This window comes from Anguilla anguilla, chromosome 11 (genome assembly GCF_013347855.1).
Source record: "Anguilla anguilla isolate fAngAng1 chromosome 11, fAngAng1.pri, whole genome shotgun sequence".
Classification (NCBI taxonomy): Eukaryota; Metazoa; Chordata; class Actinopteri; order Anguilliformes; family Anguillidae; genus Anguilla; species Anguilla anguilla.
This window is the reverse complement of record NC_049211.1, coordinates 8974019-8999258: the sequence shown is the minus strand read 5'-3', so window position 1 is coordinate 8999258 and position 25240 is coordinate 8974019. Positions and strand designations below refer to the sequence as shown.

Sequence of the window (25240 nt, the reverse complement as noted above, 5' to 3'; positions counted from 1 at the left end):
CCTCTCCCACAGGGTGTTCTAAATAAATAAGGAAGACTAGGGCGGGGAGACAATGCCTTCCTAATTAAAATGAATGTCAGCCTTCCCCCTGCCGCGAGACTGAGTGCATCAGTCTCCCCGTGCGAGCCCGGGATTGAGTCTTACCCTGACGGTGCTAACCGCCAGGCTCCGCCCCTTCCTGGGACAGGAGCTGGCAGGAGGGCATTCCTGTGTTTAATGGAAGCCTTGCGCCCGTTCCCCGGTGGGCTGCGCTGCTGCGTGAAAGAGTGCTCTGACAGAGCGAAGGTCTCAGTCCAAGTCACAGTCACAGTCACAGTCTCAGTCTCAGTCTCAGTCCACGTCGCAGTCTTATTCTTAGTCTCAGTCTCAGTCTCAGTCTCAGTCTCAGTCTCAGTCTCAGTCTCAGTCCCAGTCCCAGTCCCAGTCCCAGTCCCAGTCCCAGTCCCAGTCCCAGTCCCAGTCCCAGTCCCAGTCCCAGTCCCAGTCACATTCACAGTCACATTAACAGTCTCAGTCACAGTCTCAGTCACAGTCACCGTCACAGGTCACAGTCACAGGTCACAGTCACAATACTAGTCACAGTTTAAGTCCCAGCTAAGTCACATTCCAGGTCACTGTCTTTCCACTGAAGCAGTGACCTCAGTGGTTACGCATTTATTTTTCCTGCCAGTTTACGGAGCTGTGTAAAAGTATTTGCCCCCTTCCTGATTCCCTCTATTATTGCATATTTGTCTCACCGAATGGCTTCACTACATCATTGACGGAAATGTTAGCCAGCAAACATAAAATGGCTGGCTCACTCCCTAACATATTTCAGTGCTGGATCGATCTATCGTTGTGTTGCTGATAAGCAAACCACGTGTTACTCCGCTGCCGCTAGCTGATGTAGACAATGGAGTAGACCTTGAGTTATGGACTGATCCATCAACTGAACAGGGTGTGAACCGGGAAGTAATTAACAGTAATAAAAATTAAAAGATAATTATGCATTTTCAAGCTCCTTATAAAAAAAGACTGATTATTTTTGTTATTATCACAATTGCAACAAAGGCGCACATGAAACTGAAACTAGTCGCAATATCCATGTATTAAAAAACTGGAAATACACCCCCTCCCCAGAACTACATGTCTGGGCCCATCTAAAATTAGTGAGTTTTTGAGGAAAGCTAATTTCAGAAGGAGGAACATATTGAAGCAAATGCGACAGTGCGTGCATGTGTACAGTAGAACAAACATTCGTAGGCAGAAGCAGATTATTTCCTATTTGTGTTGTCAATGACAGGCAGGTTGTATGTATGTTACATGCGCAAATTTGTTACATCGTGCCCACTGTTCCACACTGGATTATCAGGGTAGATAGAGAGGCAAAGGCACAAGCTCACATTATCTGAATTTTCAAGTTTGTAGGAGATAAATTATCCTCTGGTGGACTATTTAAATTAGACTTGGCAGGTCTTAGCTGTATTTTGAAAGAAAAATGAACAGATAGAAGGAAGGGCCAGAAAAAAGAGAAAACATCCTAAATATATCAAGTCACTGAAAATGAGATCTAGGTTATACTTTGGAAGGCTGACAGAAAAAAAAGAATGTTGTAATGATATTCGACGTACTGCTTGTTTGATTGTTACCTTAAACTAAGATTTATGGATGAAAAATGTGAGTATCCTCGAAGAATAAGGCTGTGGTAATATAAGTGACCATTCCAATAAAGGATTTAAATCTTTAAGATTGGTATATTTTGGCTTCACTTCCAAAGTTAGGAAGATCTTAGAGGTCTGAACAGCCCCCATTTTTGAAGTGGCTGTATCTCAGATGTTATACTGTGCCTGGCTTCGGCTTGCCTTGTTGTGTAGTGCCAAAAAAGGGTCTTTTCATTAGAGATGTATACAATGCCGGGTGTGCTTTACAGGAGAAACTTGGAATCTGTAGTTTGTCAACCTGATTTATCTCATATGCGCCGAATGATTAAAAATTTGAATTATAAGTAAAACGAGTGTCTTGTTAATGGCCTGTGCTCAGCACGAGTGAGTGAAGTTTGAGACAAGAAGTTATCCTGGACTTCATTTAGATGTACCATATTGTGATTTTGTCAAGAAATTCGTTTTTTTTTTTTTTTTAAAGAAAACGAATCATCGTCATTAATTAATCAACTCTGTGGCTTAAGCATAGCGGCCGTCAGACTCGTTAGTACGTAAGGTAACACTCGGTATTAACACTTTCTTAACGTCGGTTATTCAAAGAACAGACCTTAACCCCAAGGGATCGAATCCTCATTTTCATATGGTGACTCTTACCAGGGGAATGAGGACTGAAGCAACCTATGCAAATGAAGCACAGCCGTGGCTTATTATTAACCGGGACCGTCGGGGTGCTAACAGGTACACGTCTTTACACACTGTGATAAATTAATTGGCTTTTCTTGCATTGGCGCCAACACCTCGGCGTTTCTGGGGAGGTGACAGATCTGGGTGTGACTGACGGCTGAGATTTTTCTTTTTTCTCATCCCCATATGGATGATGTCATCCCCGTCAGAGGACTTCCAAATTTGGATTTGGAAGTCTGGAATAAGGGCGGTAGTGACAGCACCGTTCCTTCCAGAAAAAAAGGAGGAAAGGAACTGTGAAGTGTGTGCGTTTGTGTGTGCGGGTGCGTGTGTGTGTGTGTGCGTGTGCGTGTGCGTGTGCGTGTGCGTGTGTGTGTGCGGGTGCGTGTGCGTGTGCGTGTGCGTGTGCGTGTGCGTGTGTGTGTGCGGGTGCGGGTGCGTGTGTGTGTGTGTGTATGTGTATGCGTGCAAGCATGCGTGCCTGCGTGCAAACACTTTCACACAAACTTCTGATTAATTAACCATAATGTCCGGTTGCACATAAATGTTTTTCTAACGACAGTGACTTCTAAAGTTTATCATTGCATTTTTTCTCCCCCTCCAGTAGATAGGGAAAATAATTCATCTGAACATGTTGGCTTGTACAGTACACTGAGCATGTGTTTTGCCTCTCCTTTAAATGTCAAGAGCTCCCCGGGTCAGCACGATTTCCACGGGCGGCCGTTGTCTTGGGAGATCCGTTTGTCGCATGCAGGGCGTCTGAGCGGCCCTAAAACCGCGCCCCTGGCGAGCGAGCTGGAGCTTACAGCCGAGGGAGATGTGCGCCGGAAACGCTCCCGGAAAAAGCCAGCCGTGTTTATGATGATATTTCAGACTGCCGTCGACCAGAAGCGACGTGCGTGAAGTTGGGGCTCTGGGAGCGGGGCTAGTGCCATCAGGAGAGAGAGGCATTATAAAGTAGCCTTGCTTAGAATGCCAGAGTTCATGGATGTAATTATCTGTGAACCTCCTCCTCATGCAGCGGGGGGGGAATTGCTTGGGGAACGTGACGTTTAGGCGGCCTGTCTCGGTCTCCTCTCTGGAATTGCGGTGTGCGGCGAATGAGATGAGCTTTATTTGCAGTCGGTGCTTTATATCCACAGCATTAGCCCCGGATGCCTTCACGGGTTTGTGAACAAAGTTCCGTTAAACGTGCGAACCGGCTGCCGATGAGCGCGTGGTCGGAGACCGTAGTTTGTCATTCTCTCACGAGGCTAGCGTGGAGTCACATGGGTTGACGGCCGTACTGTATATTTGACGAAAGCCTGAAATGGCAGTTATGAAACAGTCCTCTCGGCACGTCTGCGTTAAATGCTACAGTCGCTCTTGTCTCTGCTGGTTTAGTTGAGGAGAAAAGTGGGCATCTAGTGAAATTACTGCTTGTGCGTGCGTGCGTGTATGTGTGCGTGTGTGTGTGTGTGCGTGTGTGTGTGTGTGCGTGCTTTTTTTTAGTCCCACGTTCTAAAGACATTTTAATAGCGCACTGTGTTCGTGCGAGCACGTGTACGTGTGTGTGCTCGTGCATGTGTGGGCGTGTGCATGTTTCCGTTCTGTGCCTGTGTGCATGTATTTTTGTGAATAATGTGTTGTATAATGATCCTGTGTGCCCCAGATTCAGGTCCAGCTCGCTCATACCCTCTGATAGACTAATGGGGTTATGATATATGTCCCTTTTTTCTCTTTATTTCCCTGTGTCACGCGTACTGGTGCTGCTACTGGCTGTGTACAGCGTTATGAAATTGCAAAATGCAATGCAGGGTTTTGTGATAAACCTTATTGTCTTTGGGTTGTTGCGGCTTCGATATCTGCGCCTGTTATTATTTTGGGTTTATTTGAAAATGAGAAAATCCATATTGGGGGCCCCGGAGAGCTTCAGGTCTCCGTAGCGTCTTAAAGAAATAGCTTTGTTCGGTTTGCTCAGCCGCTCCCTTTGCCAAATGTACTCAATCAGTGCCGAAGCGCGGTGGACTCCTTCGTCAGAGCTAATCTCGGGAGTGTGATTTCTTTCTCTCAGTGACGCCTGTAAGCCTTGTGATTAAAGCATGATTTATGTTTGCCGTGCGCTCCGTTGTGTTTGTGAATTCGCTGTGATGGTTTGACGGTTGGGGATTTTCCGTGTATCAACAGAACTTATTAATTGAAATGATTGCCTTTTCAGTGTCTGTTGTGGAGGAATGGTGCCATTTGTACTGGTATGATCATGCCCAAGAGGTCTTTCTTACAGAAAGTTATAATTTTAAACATGTGGCCTAATAAGTTGCACAAAGGCCTGTTTGCCTCCAAGCTTTTGCAGATCAAGAATGCAGTTCTTTAATAATGAGAAACAAGTCCCCTTTAAGTACAGAAGACTTCACGTTTTCCACTTCTGCTTCAGAACCAACGGGAGTTTGAAAAGGCTGTGATCGGAGAATAGCTCTGGATGCTCTTCGCAGCTGTTGCGTTCTTTGTGCTGTAGGTATTTTGTTAGCGTCTCGCTCTTGACTTTCTTCTCGGTGCACTTACGGCTGCTTAGAATTCAACATACATTTTTCCACTCCGGTCAAGGCCATTTTTAATTCCGAGGAAAAAAAAAAAAAAAAAATTTAATTAAGCTTTAAAGACGTGAAGGTGCTTTTCTGTATGGCGCGCACAGAACTGGGTACGTATTTTAATACGAAGGCACTTAAGATTAATCACATTTCACCAAGGTTATAGCGCCTCCAGCGCACTCAAAGTTTACTGTTCCAGTAAGCTCGCTTTTCTCGCCTCTTTGTTTTTGAATAGGGTGCTTTTAATTTGAATTGTATCTGCTAGCAGATTTAGCTTATGAAATGCATGATATTACAATTAGCTTAAAACGTCAGAAGCCTGGTGAGAACGCACTGCAGTCCTCTTCTCAACGTCAATCACTTTTCCAAGGGCAAATGTCAGAGAAACATCTGTCTTCTTCTTTCCGTGGTTTCACATATGAAAAGAAGTGTGGATAATCCTTGTGCCAGAACAGTTTATATTTTTGTTCCCCCCCCCCCCCCCCACCCACCAAGAAGAAAAACTGAAAAAATGGATGATTTTTTTTTTATCTGCATTTCTGGCTTGCTGGCAAAAACTGTAATGTGGAAGGGCCTTTCTTATTTAGAAATGTTCAGCTTCTGTTGAGAGGCCCATCCATCCTGTGCAGAGTAGAACACTGTAAATAATGAATGAGTTTATGTCTCTGATCCCCGATTCAAAGAGTCTCACCCTCAACAGGCATGATGGATTATGGGGCTTATGGTATGGATCGACGCCTCTCATAACTCTCCGGGCCTGTGAAAGCTAGTCCAGCCACCGCGTCGCTGTCCTGTGTAATGAAATCACTTGTGGTGTATTTTCTTATTTACTTATTTGATTTACGAGGATTAAACTGACCAGCGCGGCGCACTTGTTGGTTGTAGATTGTGAAGGAGTAAATGGAAAGGGAGACGCAGAGCAGGATAGGGTTTTAAATTCACACTCGGCTTTGGTAATAATCCACTGCCTGTTACCGGACGTAGTTGTGTTCCTCCCTGTTGGATCATGTCTTTGGCTCCTAGTCTCTGTAGAAGGGTAATTTCCGGTCTTCGTTTTGAATGTCACCCGCAAAATGACCTGAATGAAGTTTTCTCTTGCTTGATTAAAATTTTTAATAGAAAAGGTACCTGTACCTTTTTAAGTAGGATTAAATGCAAATGTTGCATATCTCAAATATTTTATAGAAATAATTTAAATATGTATTATCATTGATTATAAAGTGTGATGTGTATATAAAATATATTGAGCAGCAGCACCTGGTGTTGAAATACCTTTGCACTCTTACAATCTCTGTATCTTTTGAGTATTTGTTCTTAGTTCCAGGCATGCAAACACACTCTTAAATGAAAAATAGGTAAAGCAGACTATAAGCAGCCTGGAGTATTGATATCTTTTCACTTGCTTTGTATAGGGATGTCTTTGTTTCATTCTTTGACAGTTTAGTCCCAGGCAGTGCACAGTTTATGTCTGTTTCAATGCATATCAGAGTGCTGTTGTGTTTTGTTTGGCATAAACATGGTGTTGGCATCCATGTCATTTAAGAATTGTGTTTAAAAAAAAATCAAACTCAAAGGCAATTAAAGATCAAAGGTATTTCATTTGTTGTGCTTTAATTATTGTTTAATTAGTTTATAAGTGTAGTATAAAAGACCTTTTCAAGACAAATAACTAGATTTTTCATCCGTGTGATAATGGTCAAAGTTTTATGAAGGCAACAGGCTTCCATAATTTAGATTCACCAGTCAGATACTGGTCAACATGCACCCTTAACAGTGACTTATTATTATTATTATTATTATTAGTTTGTACATTTTTTATTGTTTAGTGGGTTCATTAAAGACCAACTTACTAAATTGTGTTGGGAAGAAAGAAGTTGCACTTCTTGCGTTTGTTTGTAATTCTAAGTTAAAGACAAGTTTTGCTCAGGTTTTGTCTCATGTTGGGAAATTGTAGCCTGAATGTGATGAAGTCCCTTGGTGAGGCTCGGCTTGGTGTCAAAGCTTGTTTTTTGCCAGTGTCCTATTTGTGTTGTCATGTGATATATCATTGAAATGCAGAAAACCTGACAGCAATAGAACATTCACAGTTGTGGTTTAATGTTACTTAATGCTTGTCTTCCTCTGGTGCAGCTGTAGCATTATAAGTCAGGCTGCTTTCCTGTAGCAGTAGGCTGCATTCTTACTTTCGGGATAATTGTGTAAGAATGGTAAAACATGTCTAAATTACTATAATATTAGAGGTAATAGGCCTACATCGCAAATTATGCTATTTATAGACTTTTATGTTATCAGCCCTTTTAAAGAACTTTGGGATCTGCCCAGTCAAATGAATGCTGATGTCTAAGGCATGTTTCCATTAATGTACTCTTATTTCAGACAACATGCTCATCACTGGCCAATTCAGTCGGTCCATGCAGGGAATTGAACATCTCTCTCTACCAGCAATTTGAAAAGATTAGTTCTGCACATGTCTTTTAATGGTACTCCACACTGAGAAGCGCATCTGAGCTTCCTTTTTTCATTTTCCTCTGCAGACTAATTTATTTAGGCAGGAGAAAACTTTAGAATTTTATTTTATTTTTTTGCTTGTTACCCATTGTTTGCTTGTTAGATCAGTCCAGAGCTCTTGAAACCGTCCTCCTCCAAAGTTTGGTACCCTTCTCTTGGACAAGTGCCATCCGTGGTCTCAGTGAAGTCCCCAGCAACAACTACTGCTAAGAATATAAGAACGCATACTGACGAGAACGGACCATTCAGCTAATGTTGGCTCATTCCTTACCTACAGTCCAGACTATCCAGCATGGGGCCTGTCCTGGAGGATCCAGAGGGGTTTCAGTCTTTAAAACATGTCCTGGCAAGCTGCTCCCTACATTTACAGCTCTGTAAAAATACTTCCTGATGTCTTTATGAAATGGGCCCTTAACTGATATCCTCCTGTTCTGCTGACAGAACAGAACCTGAAAAATCTTTTGTAGTTCCCTGTAGGCCCATTTATGAAGTTAAAAATTCCACTTTTGTCTTTTCCTGAGCCTGAATAGTTTATTATTTACCCTTTACTTTTAACTTCTGTATTGCATATCAAGAACCAATTGTCTTCTTTTTTTGGTACATTTTTGAGATTTTTGCTTGTGTGATGACCAGAACTGCACTCAGTATTCAAAGTGTAGTCTGATGGAGGCATTGTATAGCATCATCATTACTTCCTTTAATTTATTCAGTTTCTTTCCCATTATAATGTAGCATGCTTTATCTAATGGTATTCATATAATACTTTATCAGACGCTACTCATATCATAATTAATCAGATGCTTTTTGGAAGTCCCTGTGCATAACAACATAAGCTTGGCTTGAGTCAAAACACTTTGTAACCTCCTCAAAGATGTCCAGGAGGTTTTTTCAAAGAATAAATCAAACTTGTCCCTAATGATAGATTCCAGTATTTTACTTAAGAGGCAAATTAAACTAATAGGCTTGCAGTATCCTGGATCAGTATGGACCCCTTCTTAAATAATGGAATTAATCTACCTTGCTTCCAGTCGTTTGATGTTTATTCAGTTTTTTGACTGCATAAATTACAAGTTTTTTTGATACATCAGCAGGGCCTGCTACCTTATTTTTTGTCATTTGTTTGCTTGTGTCTGCTATTTCAGCTTTTCAAAAATTAATTTTGGAATTTACCTCAAGAGAATCTCTTGCATTTGACTTATTGCAGTCCTGAAATCGAGAAGTTTTACTCAGTGGACGTTATTTATTCTCTCATTTCTTATTACAGTTGGACGGTGGCGGTCTTGTCGAAGTACATCAAAACTGACTGCACTGTGATCGCTCGTCCTGAGTGGCTCTCCCACCACCTCTGAGCTGCAAATTATGTCAGGATTATTACGCAAAACCAGATCCCGAATTGATTTTCCTCTCCTGGGCCGAAGTACAAACGGTGGGGGGGGAAAAAGTCATTTTCAATATGTGAAAACTCCTCTTCACATTTTCCCTGTCCTAGCACAGTGTCCCATTTAATAATTGAAGTCACCCATTATTAATGTCTCTCCTTCCTGACTCCATATAGCATAGCACTTACTGTACTGCCTGAAGCTGGAGACCTGCAGCATATTCCTTTCAAGTCAGGTCCCTTCCCAGTAGCCTAATTCATATATCCCCCCTGGAAATGAGATGATAATGGGCTACACTCCCACCTCTTATTGGTCCCATCCTTCCTGATGAATTTATACCTCTCTGCAGTTTCATCTCAGGCATTGCTCCAAGCCACATCTCTGTAATTCCAGCTATGTTGTAACCCTGTTAGTTATGGCAGCCTCAGTCTGTGGTTTGCATTCTTCTTGCATTTAAACAAAGGGACTTCAGTGTGTGACAGACTACAACACTTTCTGTCACCACCAAACCACCTTTGCTCTAAAAGGTCTTTACGGAAGCCTCAGTGGCATTATTGTACCTGGCTTTAATAGCGCCTATCCAGGCTGCCTGCACCTCCCCAACCTTATGAATAATTAATCTCCCTGCCCCTGATGTCCCATGATTAGTTCTCTGCTCCCCAAGCTTATGCTGGCCCCACACAGCCCCACATAGCCCTGGTTCTTAAGGAGCCCCAGTGGCCTGTAGTCCTGTTCTCTTTTTCCCTGCACCAGGTTTATCACCATGTTTGGAATTTTCTAGTGAATTGCAGCGTCTCCTTATCAGCATGTGCTGCCTGAGAATTCCTACGGATTCCCAGGAATTTTCAAGTTAGGCCACCAATAGAGGTTCTTGTGCTGCAAATTTGTCCTACCGAACCTAAGATCTTTTCCTACATTGGCTCCAACATGGATCATGACTACTGAATCCACCCGAATTCAGTTACTTGGAACTAGGGAAAATATGTGCAGCAGCACATGGAATCTGCTTATATTGAAAGGACATTAGCTTGTGGACTACGAAGGGCATGCTAGCTAAAAATACCAAATGGTTTGTTAGTAAAAGACCTATTCCTGCACAGCCGAAAACTACAAAAACTGTTCACCTAACTTCAAATTTGCTAACTAACAGTTTGACAGAGGGGGATAATTGAAAATTCTCTCTCTCTTCATCCCTAATAACATAAAAACTTTACATTTAAAATTAAATGTTTAGCCCAAAAACCAAAATGTAGCAAATGTGATATTGGCAGTAAATGGATAACAGTACTAATAAATCATTATAACTTCAATACACAAACAGCAATAGAGCACAAATGTATTGCATGTCTACATGAGGCTCAGCCGGTATTTTATTCAACGATGGAACCGAAGGGCGGGCCGACGGATTTCATCATGTTCACCGTCGTCTTTGTTTATTCGGTCGTGGCTTTGTCCGTGTGCCGGTGCGGCTGGCAGCGGCGGGTCTGGGGGTCACACACGTCTTCCACTCGCCGTATCGATCAACGCGCTGGGGGGGTGGGGGTGGGGGGTGGGGGGCGGGGCGGGGTGGGGCTTCGAATGAGTAATGGCCGTTATAAATCAGAGACCGCTTCGCTTCGTTGACAACCAGTTTCTCCTTGGTCCAGGTTTCAAACCGTAGCACCTGCTGTCCTGGTTTTGTGACAGAGGCAGAAGGAAGGAGGAATTAGATGTGTGTCCAGTGGCGTAGGATGTGGTACGCTGTCCGACAACCAAATGGCACATAATTGGGAAATGGGTGAGCGGTCACCCATCTCACCAATGTGCCGAGCAGACATGTGGACCAGATGGCCTGAGTGTGTTACGCAGCTGATATTCATGATGAAATCTGTCTTTTGTCTATAGAGTGGACATTTCCAGTAGGTTACTGTACTACATGCTTTGTCCACCTACATTATGACTACTTAAAATCCAGAGCTATGATGCTTTTTAGATATGCTCCTGGTGCCAGATGTATAGAAAAAGCATCTTTTTCAAATGGTCTGTGGTGGGTTCTGGAGCCTATTCTGTAGAATATTATGAGTCTTGTTTATGTATGCTGTTTGTCATGGTTCTAACTTGTTGTTAGTTTATGATATTTATTTCTTAATTATTATTGTTTTCACTCACATTATAGCCTCATGTCGACCAACCTTATCAAGTAATGCTGTTCACGGTGCCCTGAGCGTAAGAGCCTGCCAGATTTATTCATAAATAATTGTTATGAATAACTCTTTCATAATGTTCTCAATAATAATTAGTAACTAGACCACAGGCAACTGCAGCAACCACAGCAAGAATGAAGCCAGCATAAATTTGCTGTGTACTATAGGGCTTTCTATCAGGGTAATGTTTTAATCTGGGCAGCACGTAATCTGGAAGTTTCTGGGCATCTTTAGAAGTACAGAAATACTACGTGGGTAGATGAAGCCGATTAACCGATTAACATGTATGTAGCATGTATGGAACCATGTATGCAACCTCAGAAAGTAAGGCTGCGCAACAGGGAAGTTGCGGCGATGCAGCATGTTCAACTGATGATTGCTCCACCGAACCCACAGGCAATAATGCTACTGGATAGAAAAAAAAAGCTATCGTCGCCCATTTCATAAGGGGTATAGCTAGGATGCATTATTCCACCCACATTCATTGAACCGTGCCATTGTGTCTGTTTAAGAGCGTTTTTAAAAGTGACAGCGAGTGCTCATGAACCCATCGACAGGCCCGTCCAGTTAGCCCCGTACGCTGCACGAATTAGATCGCTTTACCCTGGAGTAAAATGGCAAAACTGTGTGCTTGAACCGCGTTGTCAGAAGCGATCGGAGCGTACCGGGCCGGGGAGTTGTTCAATTCCCTGTCCTTTATTGACTTTTTCTTCACTTATGAAGCTCGCTGCAGAGCTCAGAGTTTCTAGTTGTTTTTTTGTCATTTAGTTGCAAAGCTATGAATCAAATGTGTCTGTGCCAAACGTTTTATTTTGCTTTTTGCGTGGCTGTGGCGAGGATGAAATGGAATAGTCAGTATTCCCCCGTCTTACTCCGTCATAATTAATAATGTCTGTCCGCGGCTGTCCGGCTAATTTATTGATTCGTCATAATGAGCCGTCTGAAGGGAAAGATTAAGTGAGAAGCTGTGTCTGTTTGCCTGACTGGGAGGAGGAAAGTTTTCAGGCGCTGGTGCATTATAAATCATTCATGTGTCCATTCATATAAGCATGCCTGTTTCATGTAGATTTGGGACTTGGTCAAGACTTCAAAATAAAACAAAAAATGTTATATCCGTTTGTACATTTCATTCCAATTTGGAATGAGCACACACCTGTCCTGTGTGTCAATGCAATTAGGACAAGTTCTGTAGATGGAAACGCCGCATGGCAGTTTGCCACATCTTATTTTTTTAAACAGTTGAAATCAGGCAAGGATACAACTCTGTGCCTTAATCTTTGAAGTCGACTGTCAATCTGCAGACTCTTTATTCAATCCCCCAATCACCAGATTAAAAAAAAAAAAAAAAAAAAAAACCAAAGTCCAGGTCTTAAAATGTTAATTTAAGGCACAATATACAATTGTAGTATTGGGCAGGAATTAATTACTGTTTGGAATTTTTTTCCTAACGGCTTTCTTTGAGACATTACCTCAGATAACATTGCATGGTAATATTCATGCTGCTGGCTAATTCATAGTTTTAGTATAGCGCCTCAGGGGTACAGCCAACTGGTGTGTTGCTGTTCCACATTTTTTATGGCTACAGTAGCGACACGGCTAGCCAGTTCTGTAAAATTAAATAAAAGTGTACTCACATATTACATCAAATCCTATCATGGAATGGACATTCCTGAACCTTTTTTTTTTCTTTTCTCGACATTTGCATCTTAATTGTGCTCATTGTAATGCAAGGCTCAGAGGGCATAGTCGTTGCAAATGAGATTTGTGGCATTTAAAAATCGCATGTTCATTGACCACTTAAAAAAAAAAAAAACAAGTTGTTTGTTCTTATCATGAATTAATTATCATCTTCCCGAGAGCATGCAGATGGCATTAAGAATAGAAATGTTATATGATTCCCATTTGCTTTGCCTACCAGCATCGTTAACCCATCATTTCTCTTGACTGCTTGTGTGTGTTATATTTCCGTTTACCGGATGACTTCTTTAAGCCGTCTCCGTATCTTCACAAGTCTGTTTACTTCTGGGTGTGAATCTTTGATTCAGTGGCAGTTTGATTCAAATCATAATTAATGGCTGGTGAATCCTCTTCAGGAACAATTATTAGTCATTTGTAAAAAGTACTTCAGAGCACGACATTTCCTCTTCGTTCACACTACTGTCTGCGCCAAACCACCTTAAAAAAATTCTGCTATGAAAGGCATTTATGGCTTGCTCACTGGTGATACAGTACCTAACTTTGATCACTCCTATCTGGGCTGCCTCCCTGTCCCCATCCTTATGAATATTTAAACTGCCAGCCCGTTAAAGTCCCACGTTGAAATAATCCTCCGCTACCCTTAGCATACGGTGGCCCACATGAGTCAAACTGGATGTCATAAATGCCATGTGTAGTGTCAGTTCATTTGCATCACAGGTGTTCTAGTCGATAGTTGATAAGATAATGGATGCTGTTCCTGTACCCCTGTCAGTGTCCATCACAGCTAGCTGCCACAGCCTGCTGAAAAACCCTGAATGGGGAAAGTGACCGTGGAAGAGTTTAGCCGCTGAGATGGGGGTGGGAGGGAGGGGGTGCCTGGGGGGGGTGGGGGAGCGCTTCTGAGCTTTCATTAGCCTGCACAGCTACTTATCTCCTGCTGGAGGAGGCAGGCAGCCTTATTGTTTGTTTGAGCTTCTGGTATTTTCCTCTAGTCTTGTGTCATTGATTTCTGAGCTCTAAGAGAACACTAATGTGCTAAATGAAAGCATCTGATTGGATTTGAATGTTAAAAAGGGGCTTGTGCCTAAGTGGCTGGTAGAGCCTCGTAAGTAACACGCCACAAGCAACTTATCCGCATTCAGCAGCTGGGTAAATGCTTATTTCTTTCCCCCTCTGTCTGATATGAGATATAAACAGCCCCTAGTCAAGTAAAATAGAGTTTAATGCCCAAATTATATATAACAGAGGGAGGCAAAATTAAATTGGGTACACTCAGCCACAGAATTATTATAATGTACGGAATGTGCTCTGATGCTTTTCTGTTGTTTTGCTTTTTATGGGTTAGAGGTGGTTAACCTGCAAATGGCCACTACCTTCTCAAATACTGACATCTTAGTCACACTAAACCAATTTGCCCGGGAGCTTGTATTCAGAAAGATATATCTGTTTGAATTAGGTAAGCCATGTTTCCTGTGAAAAACATTTTTATTCATTCCTTTTAGTGTTGATTAATTTCTTGTCGGTGTTTATTTATCTGTTTACTTGATTTATTTGTGGAGAGTCCTGGTTGTACAGCCACTGCTGAAACATATGTATGCCTAAGCTTTTGTGTTTATTTGAATTATGTCTGTGTCCTTTAAATGACTGCCATGAAAGCACATGATAATGCAGTATCATGGAGTGGAAATCTCTGCTCGGTTAAAAGAAGCAGTTAACATTTATTCACCCCATTTTTGGCTACACCACAACAGCGGGGCTGGCCCTACAAACGCAAATGTCTGTGACTGAGTGATGAAGTTACACCATTGTTCGGCTAAGTTATGAAGTTATACCATTGGTCGGTCGGATGAAGTGTGTTAGGTCCAGCCATATACTAGGTTTCGACCTGGTCTCGTTTAAAATGAAAAAACAAGTTGGTGTAAGCTATACATTTAGATTTGTTTACATCAAAACCCAGCAGCTTTGGTTTGATAGCTGCAAGCAGATTGTTTCGAGATTGTTTTAAAATACTTGTACATTAACTTACTTAGGGGACTGCCATGTTGCCTGTAACTGTCTTTGAAAACAGCTTTCGTCTATTCGTTGACAAATTCGTATTTCGTCTTACATCTATTAAGGGAAGTGTATTTTTTTGTGCTTCCAAATTGTAATGCTACCTTGGTTTGAATTTCTTCCCCCTGCTAAAGTTCACAGCTTACATTATATATCTTAGGCACTCATTATAATGGCAATCCTTGATAACCAGTTCCCTGAAGATAATCATAAATATTGGAGAATCGATCCAATGATGGCTCGTACGTACATTTCTAAATTGTACCAGATGGGATTGGTATTCCCGATGCTGCTGCCACAGCCAATATTCATATTCATGATTTGTTAATGCAAAGTAAGAAATGTAAGAGATTATTTTTACTTCTATTGTACTTTTTAGAGTCTTATGTAGAAGAAAGATCATACAAACATCTCTTTTTTTGACGGCTTAAAATTGTTTATTATGTGTTCATAACCTAGTTAATGGACCTCATTTGTAAAGTATTTAAAAATATTCATAGCTCATTAAGTATTTTTTCTTTTGACTTCTTTACTACAATTTTGTAGCTTTATTTTATTTAATTTTTTTTAAAGATTGTATTGCAGTTTCATTTTCTGGCTGTTCTTTTCTGAAGCGAATGCAGAGTTGGTCCTGCTAGTGACTTATGAAGTACATTATCGGAATGTAGGCATCACCATGGTTACATAGCACCCAGTGCCATGCAAATAAATGCTAGTGCAGTCAACACCACGGGTAATTTATTCAGGTAATTACTGTGTATGTGAAGGGGATGGAGCGTGTTTACAGGTAAAAATCACTTCCGCATTGGATTTTAAGTTTGCACCAAGGTGTGAATTTTCTGTTCAGCTCAAAAGGGGGGAAAAAACTGTTTTTCCTTATAATCATCTGAAGTAAACAGAAGAATTGACTGCGACATCACTCTGCTTATGCCCAATCCTGCCAAAATGTCTTTATATTTGAGGTGTGACATTAATGCTTTTTGCTTCTTGCTTAAAAAAAAAAGAAAATCGAGTTAGATCATTGTTTGAATATATACAGTATGTTTAAATATTTGGATTTTTGTACCTGAATGAGTCGGAATTGAAAACCACTCTTTTACTGACAGTTTGTGTCTTTCTCCATTGACCTGCGTTTGGAGATTCTGAAAATTTCTGAAAAAGATTTGGTAAAATGTGAAAAATATTTTTTCTGACTGTTTTTAAAATGGAATCAAAGGGAAAATCTCAATACGGGGTTTGTCTGAATCTCATGGATTTTCCCAAATTACCACTAATTTAAGCGTGGATTTTTTTAAATGACCTGAAACCTGACGGTAATGCTGGTCTTCTGCACAAGGGTTTCTCCTGGGTAACAGAGACAGAAATGATTATTTCTTGGTTTCAAGTTGAGTCGTGCAATACCAGAATTGCTTGATGACAAAGATGACATTGAAATTGCCCCTGTAATTAGTGTTCTGTCATAATTAAGTCAGCTATTTCATTATACAGATGTATTTAGACAATACCAATAGCTAAGTTACTTTAATTAAAAAATAAAAAATAAAAAAAAACACAAGAAATTAAATTAAAAATAATTGTGTTCAGGCAGTTGAGAAAATGAAACCTGGCAGGTCCCTCTTATAAAGACTGATCTGATGGATGAAACGCTATGCTTCACAACAAAAAGTGTAACATATGTTGTACTTGTGAACTGTGCTTGCTGTTTGGTCATGGTTGTGCAGTTACTTAATTTGTCTGTACCTCAAGGAATCGGCCATTAAGTGATTTAAATCGTTTTAAAAAGTCCATAAAATTGTCGACCAAGAGACAAATGGACAACTTTAGGGGAATCTGGCCTTTTAAAATGATTTAAACATATTCTATGGAAGATTTGATTCTGTTGATTTTAGTAAGTGAGCGAAGCTATCTGTGAGAGAGCTCCCAGGTCTAATACAATGCTGCTGCCAGAGGGAGTGGTTGGCCGCTGCCTCAGGCATTCAGCCTCGCACGGCTCCTGGGCCAGGTGGCCTCATGGGCAGACTTTTGAGAGTGTGTGCCAGTCGTCTAAAAGGTGTTTTAACACAGCTCTTTCACTTCTTACTTGGTAGCTGCAACTGTTTCTCCTCTTATAATCTATGAATAGTAACCAAAGCCAAGCTTGACAATGACCGAAAACCGTGTTTGCGCAGTAATGCGCGGAACATTCTGTATTTCAAAATGTACGCATCCTCAGTTCCTAGAAATGTGTACAGAAGTTGTTTGAAATGACTCAGCCATCTCAGATCAGTGTGGTGGGTTTCCTACATTAGGACAGTACTTGAGCGTGCTCAGAAGCGTAAAGAAATACTTTGATATGATTTTTTGGCTTAGGATCTTTTTTTAAATTTTTTTTTTACCACATGCTGTGTGATGCACTTTGACTTGTCAACATTCAAAATGTCACTGCATATGGTATGCTGGTCCGCATAATTGGCTGCAGAATTTTTACGGAAACATCGCAGGCGTGCTCAGTGCAACTGTGAATGGTCAGGAAACGTTTGTAACTGCCTCAGATTCGTTAGCTGTGTCCGTGGGCTTCCCCTGGAAAAATCAGGATTCACACTTCCATTCTGAAAAGTGCAGGTGTTGCTGGAAATAAATATGAAAGGACACAGATGACCATGAGGCGAACCCCCCCCCCCCCCCCCCCCCCCCCCCAACCCCCACCCCTCCAAACCACCGCTGGCGCTGTGAAATTAGGTGCAAACAAAATGAAGCGTGGGTGGGGGGTGGGGGGAGAAGAAAAGAAAAATCAAAGTCTTCCTTGAAGACTGGATTTTCAAAAGGCCGGTGTTCATTACGGTTGATTAATTGGTCATTCCTACCAGGGAAAATGTGATCATTAACCCAAATAAGGTTACAAGCTTTTAAACTTTTAAAACGGATATTTCCATTTATGCTAATGCTTTTAAAAAACCTCAGATTTACAACAGAGCAAACAGGGACTTGAAGTCTTCCTGGCTAAAGACAGTCACCGGTATAGTGATATATTTTAATTTAAGAGAATTGAAAAAAATCTACAACTACAGTCCATTGCTTTTTTCAACCTGAAAACTGGTCATACTGGATTTGAAACGGTGACAGACGCTTCTGTGATGAGAACTTCAAAACATTTGATTTCAGGATGTTGCTTTTTTCCAGAATGATTCCCTTTACAAAGGTGTCAGCCTGTCAAAAAAGGCATAATTCCTGCATTCTGTACAGCGTGTCATCTAACGTGAATGCATTCTGCGAGAGCTCTTTCACGGTAGACCCTCTTATTCTTTTATGAAAGGATGCCTGGACTCTGCTTCTCCTCACAGCCATTATAGCTGGTCAAATACGGTCTGGCCTCCCATTTGCGTAGGGCTGTGAAATAAAGAAAGAACATCAAGGTCTAGTAATTTTAAACGCACTCCTGTGTTTAATCATCTTTTTGTATTATCCCTGCTTTGCTTATTTTCATAACGGATTGCTCATCCAAGAAGGGGGGGGGGGGGGGGGGTGTTCTTATGGAGCACACAGAACATCTTGGTGCCTTTGTTAAGCAGTTTTCCCTTCTGGATTTTTTTGTGCTGTGATTGAGTGAAGGCCTGTGGAAGTAGAGTCCCACTTAAGATTGAGCAAATGTCACCCTTTTTGGGTTGAGAGTGGAGTTCGCTGTAGCACATTTTGTTCTACACCACATATTCAGTGCTTGTGGAAATAATTTCTTTTTTGATTTAACCCTTTTTAAGTTATTTTTTTAAGAATTCTATTATCCATCGTATTCTATTTTTTTTCTTTGTTTTTTGTTATCTTTTATGTAGGATGCTTTCTGGTCTGTTTCATTCCCAGTGAATATGAATGGTTTGAGTCCTGGCAGAGTCGCCTCTGCGTGGGGTTTGCATGTTCTCCCCGTGTTTGCGTGCGTCTCCTCTGGTCTCCTCCCACACTGAAAGGCATGCATGTTAGGTGCGCTCCTGTCATTGCCCTTGACCGAGGCTCTGGCCTCAGAACTGGAGCCAGTCCCCAGGCGCTGCATTGTGGCTGCCCTCTGCTCCTAAGTAACTAGGATGGGATTTGCTGCGGGCAAATCATCCCCACGGGATTCAATAGAGTTCAATAAATATATTACATAAATTTTACTGGTGTAATTCACCCTTCAAACCTATAGTTAGCAAGACATTTACCCCCCCCCCCCCACCCTTTTTTCCCCCATGCGGTTCCATAGAATAGGATTCCATAGGATGTAGCTGTCCGCCCTGAAGAAAAGCACCCCTTTCATCAACCACTGTATTGGATTGAAAATGTCACTGCCAAACAAACCCTGAAACTTAGGTTTATGTAACACTGTGCTTTGGCTCTGACCGGAGACTGCTCATCCAGAAGAATTTATTTCTTAAGCAGCAGTGCTCGCAAGAATTAAATGCGGGCTTTCTAATTCAGAATTGAAAGGTCCATCAAATGGGGAACGCTTGGCATTTTCCTTTTAGAACAATTCACTGGAAAGGGGAAGTGTTAGATATATATTTTACAAGTCCATTTGTGAAGGTCACTTCACTTCACAGTCTGAGTACCAGTAGAGGTGGAAAATGGTCTTTTCGTGAAAATTAACTTGACTCTGACTTCTCCTGATTTTGTGCATATATTAAATTGAACAGTTGCTGTGTTGAAGAACAGATTGGTTATTTTAAGATACGAGGTCAAACAGAATGGCTGTGTTTATTGGCAGTACACAGCAATTAATGCATGGAACTATAAATCTCCTGGAAAATTGTATTTCACATATTGAAGTGCCATTTGTTTCTGCCAAAATTAATGAAATTAATAAAAACCAAATTAGAAAATAAATAACAAAAATGATAAACAGTGAAAATAAAACGATGTACCAATCTACAAATAAGCAGCATCATTTTTTTCCATTAGAACGGACTGGCAGAGGTTTCTGTGAAAGATTGTGCGAGGTTCTGTCACCCTTGTGCAAACAGGGGGATGTAGATAAGTGGCTCTACTGTAAAGCGCTTGAGAAGCACCTTTTTTATGATACGAGGAGGAATTCTTGATCCTGGGTAATTGATACAACATGGAATACACGTCTGTTCCTATAGAGCTTGGTTTTTTTCCAGAGGATTGAATTGGTGCTTCGGCTCAAAGGAGTGTGCTGAATTTACAGCTTTTCACGTGTGTTGAGGAGGTCAGGACAGAGCTAGGTCCTAGCTTTTCCTGAAGAGCGGGCAGCAGAACCTCTTTGATTTCCAAAATATATTTCACCCTTTCTTTCCCCATTATAATGTTCCGGTCTAGTGTCCATTAACGATTCTTATTCTGGAGACGGGGTGTCTCACTTTTTGAGTGACTCAGTGATTGATTTTCCCAGTTAGCAGTGTTTTTCCCCCCCGTTCCCCAAGGTCATTGCAGCCACAAAATGAAGTACCTGACACATATTATTATTATTATTATTATTACCGTGTGTTTTTTTGGGGTGGGCTTTCCTAGCGGGTGATTGGCTGTAATTTGTTTTGTCTCCTGAACCCCTGCAGGTGACTATGGCGTCCTCCTTCTCCAGGACGGCCTTCATGCAGTGCCTGCGCTGGGCCGTCTGGTGCCCGTTCCAGGAGCCGGGGAGCTCCGCCGCCGCAGACGTGACTCTGGCCCTGCAGGGCGGCGACGTTCGCGGCCCCAGCGGGGTCATGGTGTATGCGGCCCCGCCCCCGGACCGAAGCTCCACCGAGGTACTCGAGCGCAGTGTCCGTTTAACTGTCACTTTGTGGGTGAAGGCAGTTACATCTGAGCCTTTCTTCGTCACAAGTCCGCTGGTTTAGTGGCCTTATGTGGCCTCAGGTGTGATTTTTTTTTGTATGCCATTTGTATGCATTGCTGCCTTTGCCAGATCTTCAGTCTCAGTGAGATGCCTCTGTTCAGTAAAGGCTAAATTAAAAACTGCTGTAGAAAGCTCTGTCTTCCTTTCCAAGTTTCCATCTCTTCACTTCTCCTTTTTGCTTTTATTGTTTCTACAACCAGGCCGTTTTTCTCACTTTATTTCTCTACAAAGTACTCATGAGCATGTCCAATGGCTCCACATTTTGTTATGTATTAGTAATACTCAGCATTCAATTGATGCATATTGCAATATGCGTATGTCACAGGTATCCCTTATAATGTTTTAAAAGATACCTGTGACATGTGCACATATCTAATCTATAACTGTGTTTGTGCTTCAGTATAGCACAGCTTGTTGACAACCCATCCTAAACATGTTTGGCCTAAGATTAAGATTAATGTACTAATTCACTATTGCAAATTAACACTTTTTTTATGCCTATCTCTCCTAGATACAGACACATACATGGTGCTCCTACATTTACTGTAGTTTCAAATATAGCAGTGTATATTGTATTCTGTATGATGGCACATCTTGGCAGTAAATGTTCATTTTGGTGGATGAAAATTATTTAGGTTTAGGTCAGTTAGGATATAACTCTTTTTTTACATAAGGCTTCATTTGAAATGGTTGTTTATATGATTCCTTTGCTATTTCCTTTGGTGGTTTTGCTAAATTTAGAAGGCATTGTGTATTTAGTCATACCACTTTACTGTTCCTATTTAAATTTTTCCCTCTTGTTGAATTAATGATGTGTTCTTTGTTTGAATTTTAATTTAGGGCTGGCCTAGCCTACATATTTCATGCGCCTTTCGCAATGCCCTATGCTGACTACAAAGCAAAAAAAAAAAAAAAAGGAAAATAGAGAGACATTTTCTTAGGAGATATTTATTGTAGCCGAGCTTCAGTGGTGTCTTGCCAGCTTATCTGAGGCATTGCAATAGTGTTCTTCCTCCTCTGCAAGTGCAGTATCAAATTTAGCCTGTACAATGGGGAAGCGAACCGTTACTGATTAGTTTTATTTGACTTGTGGTTAATTACTGGTTGATTGTCTTTTTCTCATCATTGCATAATTACCCTTTACAGTTATGTGTCCGTTATGTATTTGGCAGTTATAGGCTTATATTGTCCTACTCAACTAATTGCCCCCCGTCTCCCCCCCCCCCCCCCCCCCCCCCCCCCCCACACTTTCCAAGATTTCACAATTAGTGAAAAATGAATGTTCACCTTTGCAGCGCTCGCATTTCCGCACGGGTGAGTCTGCAGCGCGTGGCATTAGCTCAAATAAATGATTTATCTAATTAAATTAGCCGAGAGCAGGAGGTGGCGTAAAGTCCCGAAACAGATCCGCCGCGGTTGTGCCCCGCTAGATTAGGATAAACAGAGCAGGGAGGGGATAGAGCAGTCAAGTGCTTCTTTCCACGGCTGTGTGTAAGTTAGACAAATCCTCGAGACCGAAATTATTGACCTGTCTGGCACATTACCTTCGCTACAGCAATCAGAACACACTCGGGACAGTCAGGGAACGCACAAATGAGACAAAAGGTTGTTGACTGTTTTAAGTTAGGCTACAGCTATGAACAAGTAGTTGAATACCTTAAAATACCTGAGATGACCTAAAAGAACGCAGGCTGTGATCAGCCTGCCTGTGGGAGGACACGAGTGCGTTCTGTATCCATGTGCAGTGACCTCACTGGCTCACTGAGCCAAAAAATTATCCACGGATAACAGTTGGAGAATTACAGAAGTTTGGTTGCGTTTTTTGGAGTCACCAAGTCTCCGAAAACTAAAATTACACACCACCTCCATGCCAGCAAGCTATTTGGAAGGCTTGCCCACGAAAAACCCACAGCTCGACTTCAGTGTCATCAATCCAGAAACGTAAGCACGTAAGAGTTTTCTAAACACCATTTGATTTGGAGCTTTGATTGGAGCTAGGTTCTGCGGTCAGAAATGTAGAGCTTATTTGCCACAAACACCAGAGGTGGGTTTGGTGTAAAAAGAGGCATGGTCATCCCAGGTGTGAAATATGGTGATGGACATGTGATGGTGTTCCGGGGGCTGCTTGGCTTCCAGAGGCCCTGGGTACCTTGTTAGAATACATGGCATCATGGACTCTGCCAGGAAGCCAAAACTGGATCATGGTTGGATCTTCCAGCTGGACAATGATCCAGAGCCTTCCTCCAAATCCACAAAAACTGACTGACTGTTAACTGCTGACTGCTGGATTGAAGAGTTTACAATGCCTATTCCAGTCCTGTGCCCTAAACCTGAGCCTTCTGCTTGGAGGAATAGCATCGGATCCCTTGATATGTGTTCTTCTACCTCATCAAACATTATAACAGAAGTGCTGTTGTTACATTACATTACATTATATTACTGGCTTTTAGCAGATGCTCTTATCCAGTGGAACTTACAGAAGGTTTTAGCATTTTTACCTAGCATCCATTTATACGTCTGGATATATACTGAAACAATTCAGGTCAAGTACCTTGCTGAAGGGTACAACAGCAGTGTCCTACCTGGGAATCGAACTTGCCGTTCCCTAACCATCATGCTACGCTTCCACCATGATTGTTGCCTTAAGAAAGTTGCACAAAGTACTGAATGCAGGGACCCATATTTCTTCAGAATAACATGTAATTTTTTTTCCCCCACTGCGAAATGTCATCGCAATAAGATTGTATCATTTTCTCATATCGCTGAGCATAGAAAACATTTGAAAAAGTTAATTTTATCCTGCATTTATTTTTTTTCCCCCCCTCATATTAATTGAGGCTGCCAATAATTCTGGAGGGCATTATATTTATGTGCGTAATATGCGAACCACAGCCCAGCGGGATGAATAGAACCCCCTTGGTTTTGGAGTCCATTTGCTGTAATAATGGCTCATGCTAAACGCTACACTATAGCTATTCTCATTGCAGCGAATTGACTGATTTCCTCTGCCCATGCATCTCTATTCTCTGTGGCGTAATGCCCTCCCCCACTGATCCCTCTTCAATTGGCTTTCTCTCACGGACGGGCTGAGGAGTCCCTGCTGGCGTGGAAATGGAGGTGTGCAGTAAACCGCTCTGTTCCTGGCCCGGCATGCTGGCCTCTACCGGGACTTACCTCCACCCCCCGCCCCCCCGACTGAACCTCCCCCCTTTCTCGCCTGCATTTCCTCCTATATAGTTTCCTTCATCAGATAAGCTACAGCAAGCCAGCCATTTTTGCGGTCGTAAAATGTATCATGCAACGTGGATTTGACCCTGCTGCTCTGTGAATTGAATAGCCTTCTCTCTTGTACAGACAACTTCTTCTGCGGGAAGAGATTGTTAAAATTCAGTTGGTTGCCCTCACCCATCAAACAGTTTACTTGATTTATACTTTTTCCGGCGATTCCGCAGAACGCGCCGTCGTGATTGATGCAATAGATGAAAGTCGTTTTTTTTTTTTTTTTTCCCATTTCCCAAGCTCGCTTGGCTTGGGAAATGGAATGCGTTTGCATTTTTATCGCCTTCCATGTCAAGGTGAAACGCTCTCCGTCCGAATGTTCCGCAGGTGAGGGACCTGGAGAGGGGCACCGTGAAGTTCAGGTTCTCCGCCCGATCCGAAGGCCGGCCCCCCAGCCCAGCGTTGTCCCTGAAGAACAGGCAGGAGGAGGCGTCTCGACACAAGAAGCCCCCTTCCCCGTCAAGAGGCAAGTCTTTAGAACTGGGAAAGGGGGGGGGGGGGACATGGGCTCAGATCAGCCTTAAGTGTGACGTGACTTACAACTCAATGCATTCGCTTGTTCTTTTCCCCTGTCTAGAACGCCATCAATGAAAAGTATGGAGTTTGTATTGGAAAAAAAATAGGCTTCTGTAAGAGCGAATATTGAGCGACTCCAGGCCATGGCTCCCTCACGTGTCTTCTTATTCGTGTTACTTTCCTTTGAAACCGTCGCGTTGTTCTGGTTTTTTTTAAACTGCAAACCGACAGCTTCAACAATTTCGGCAGCTCAAACTCAAGCCTGTGCGGCCAGGCAGTGACCGATTGATCAAAGAATTTTCATCGCACCTGGTGAAGGAGTTGGCAAATAATGATAAGATCGCAAGCACTCCACTACAAAGACCGTGCGTTAATGTCACGTCCTCGGCATTCCCGAAGCTGCGCTTCATCGGGGAAAGTTTCGACGGCAGGACTCAGCCTGGCGTATCTGTAGGGCGCAGAGCCCCAGCGTTGCGCTGAACGTCTTCGGAGCCGCTTCTGAAGCGCTGTGAGGTGGCGGAACGGTGCGCTAACGCGGGCATGACATCGGCGAGTAAAGTTAACGGCGCGATCTATCACGGCGCCTTTCGGCCCGTGCAGGTGCGGCTCTCCTGCCAACGTGGCATTATCTCGGCGCCGTCACCCGTCCCGTAAATAATGATGATGTTCGGCAATTAGGAACGGGAGAGCGCGGGGGGGGGGGGGGGGGGGGGGGGAGCGTTCTAGGTGTTCTCTGCTTGATAGCACACATCTTTCATAACTACGGAGATTTGGAAATTAATTCAGCGGGAAATCTGCAGCCTGGGCCCCAAACAATGGAAAAATGCCCCACAGGAGAGCTGCAGTAGGCCTTGGGCCCGGAGGAAAATGATCAAGGGAAACAATCGCGGGATTTGTTTACTATACATCTCTCGTGAATGTGATTAACGGCCCA

At 42.4% G+C, this 25240-nt stretch overlaps 1 protein-coding gene across 1 annotated transcript in view; it reads left to right on the top strand.

Annotated features, from left to right (window-relative positions):
• Positions 1–25240, top strand: part of nphp4 (nephronophthisis 4) — a 154343-nt gene that overhangs the window by 77488 nt on the left and 51615 nt on the right. The window contains exons 10-11 of the mRNA XM_035381236.1: positions 20231–20422; positions 24118–24256. Of these exons, the coding sequence (XP_035237127.1) occupies positions 20231–20422; positions 24118–24256 (331 nt within the window). The remainder of the gene's footprint in view (positions 1–20230; positions 20423–24117; positions 24257–25240) is intronic.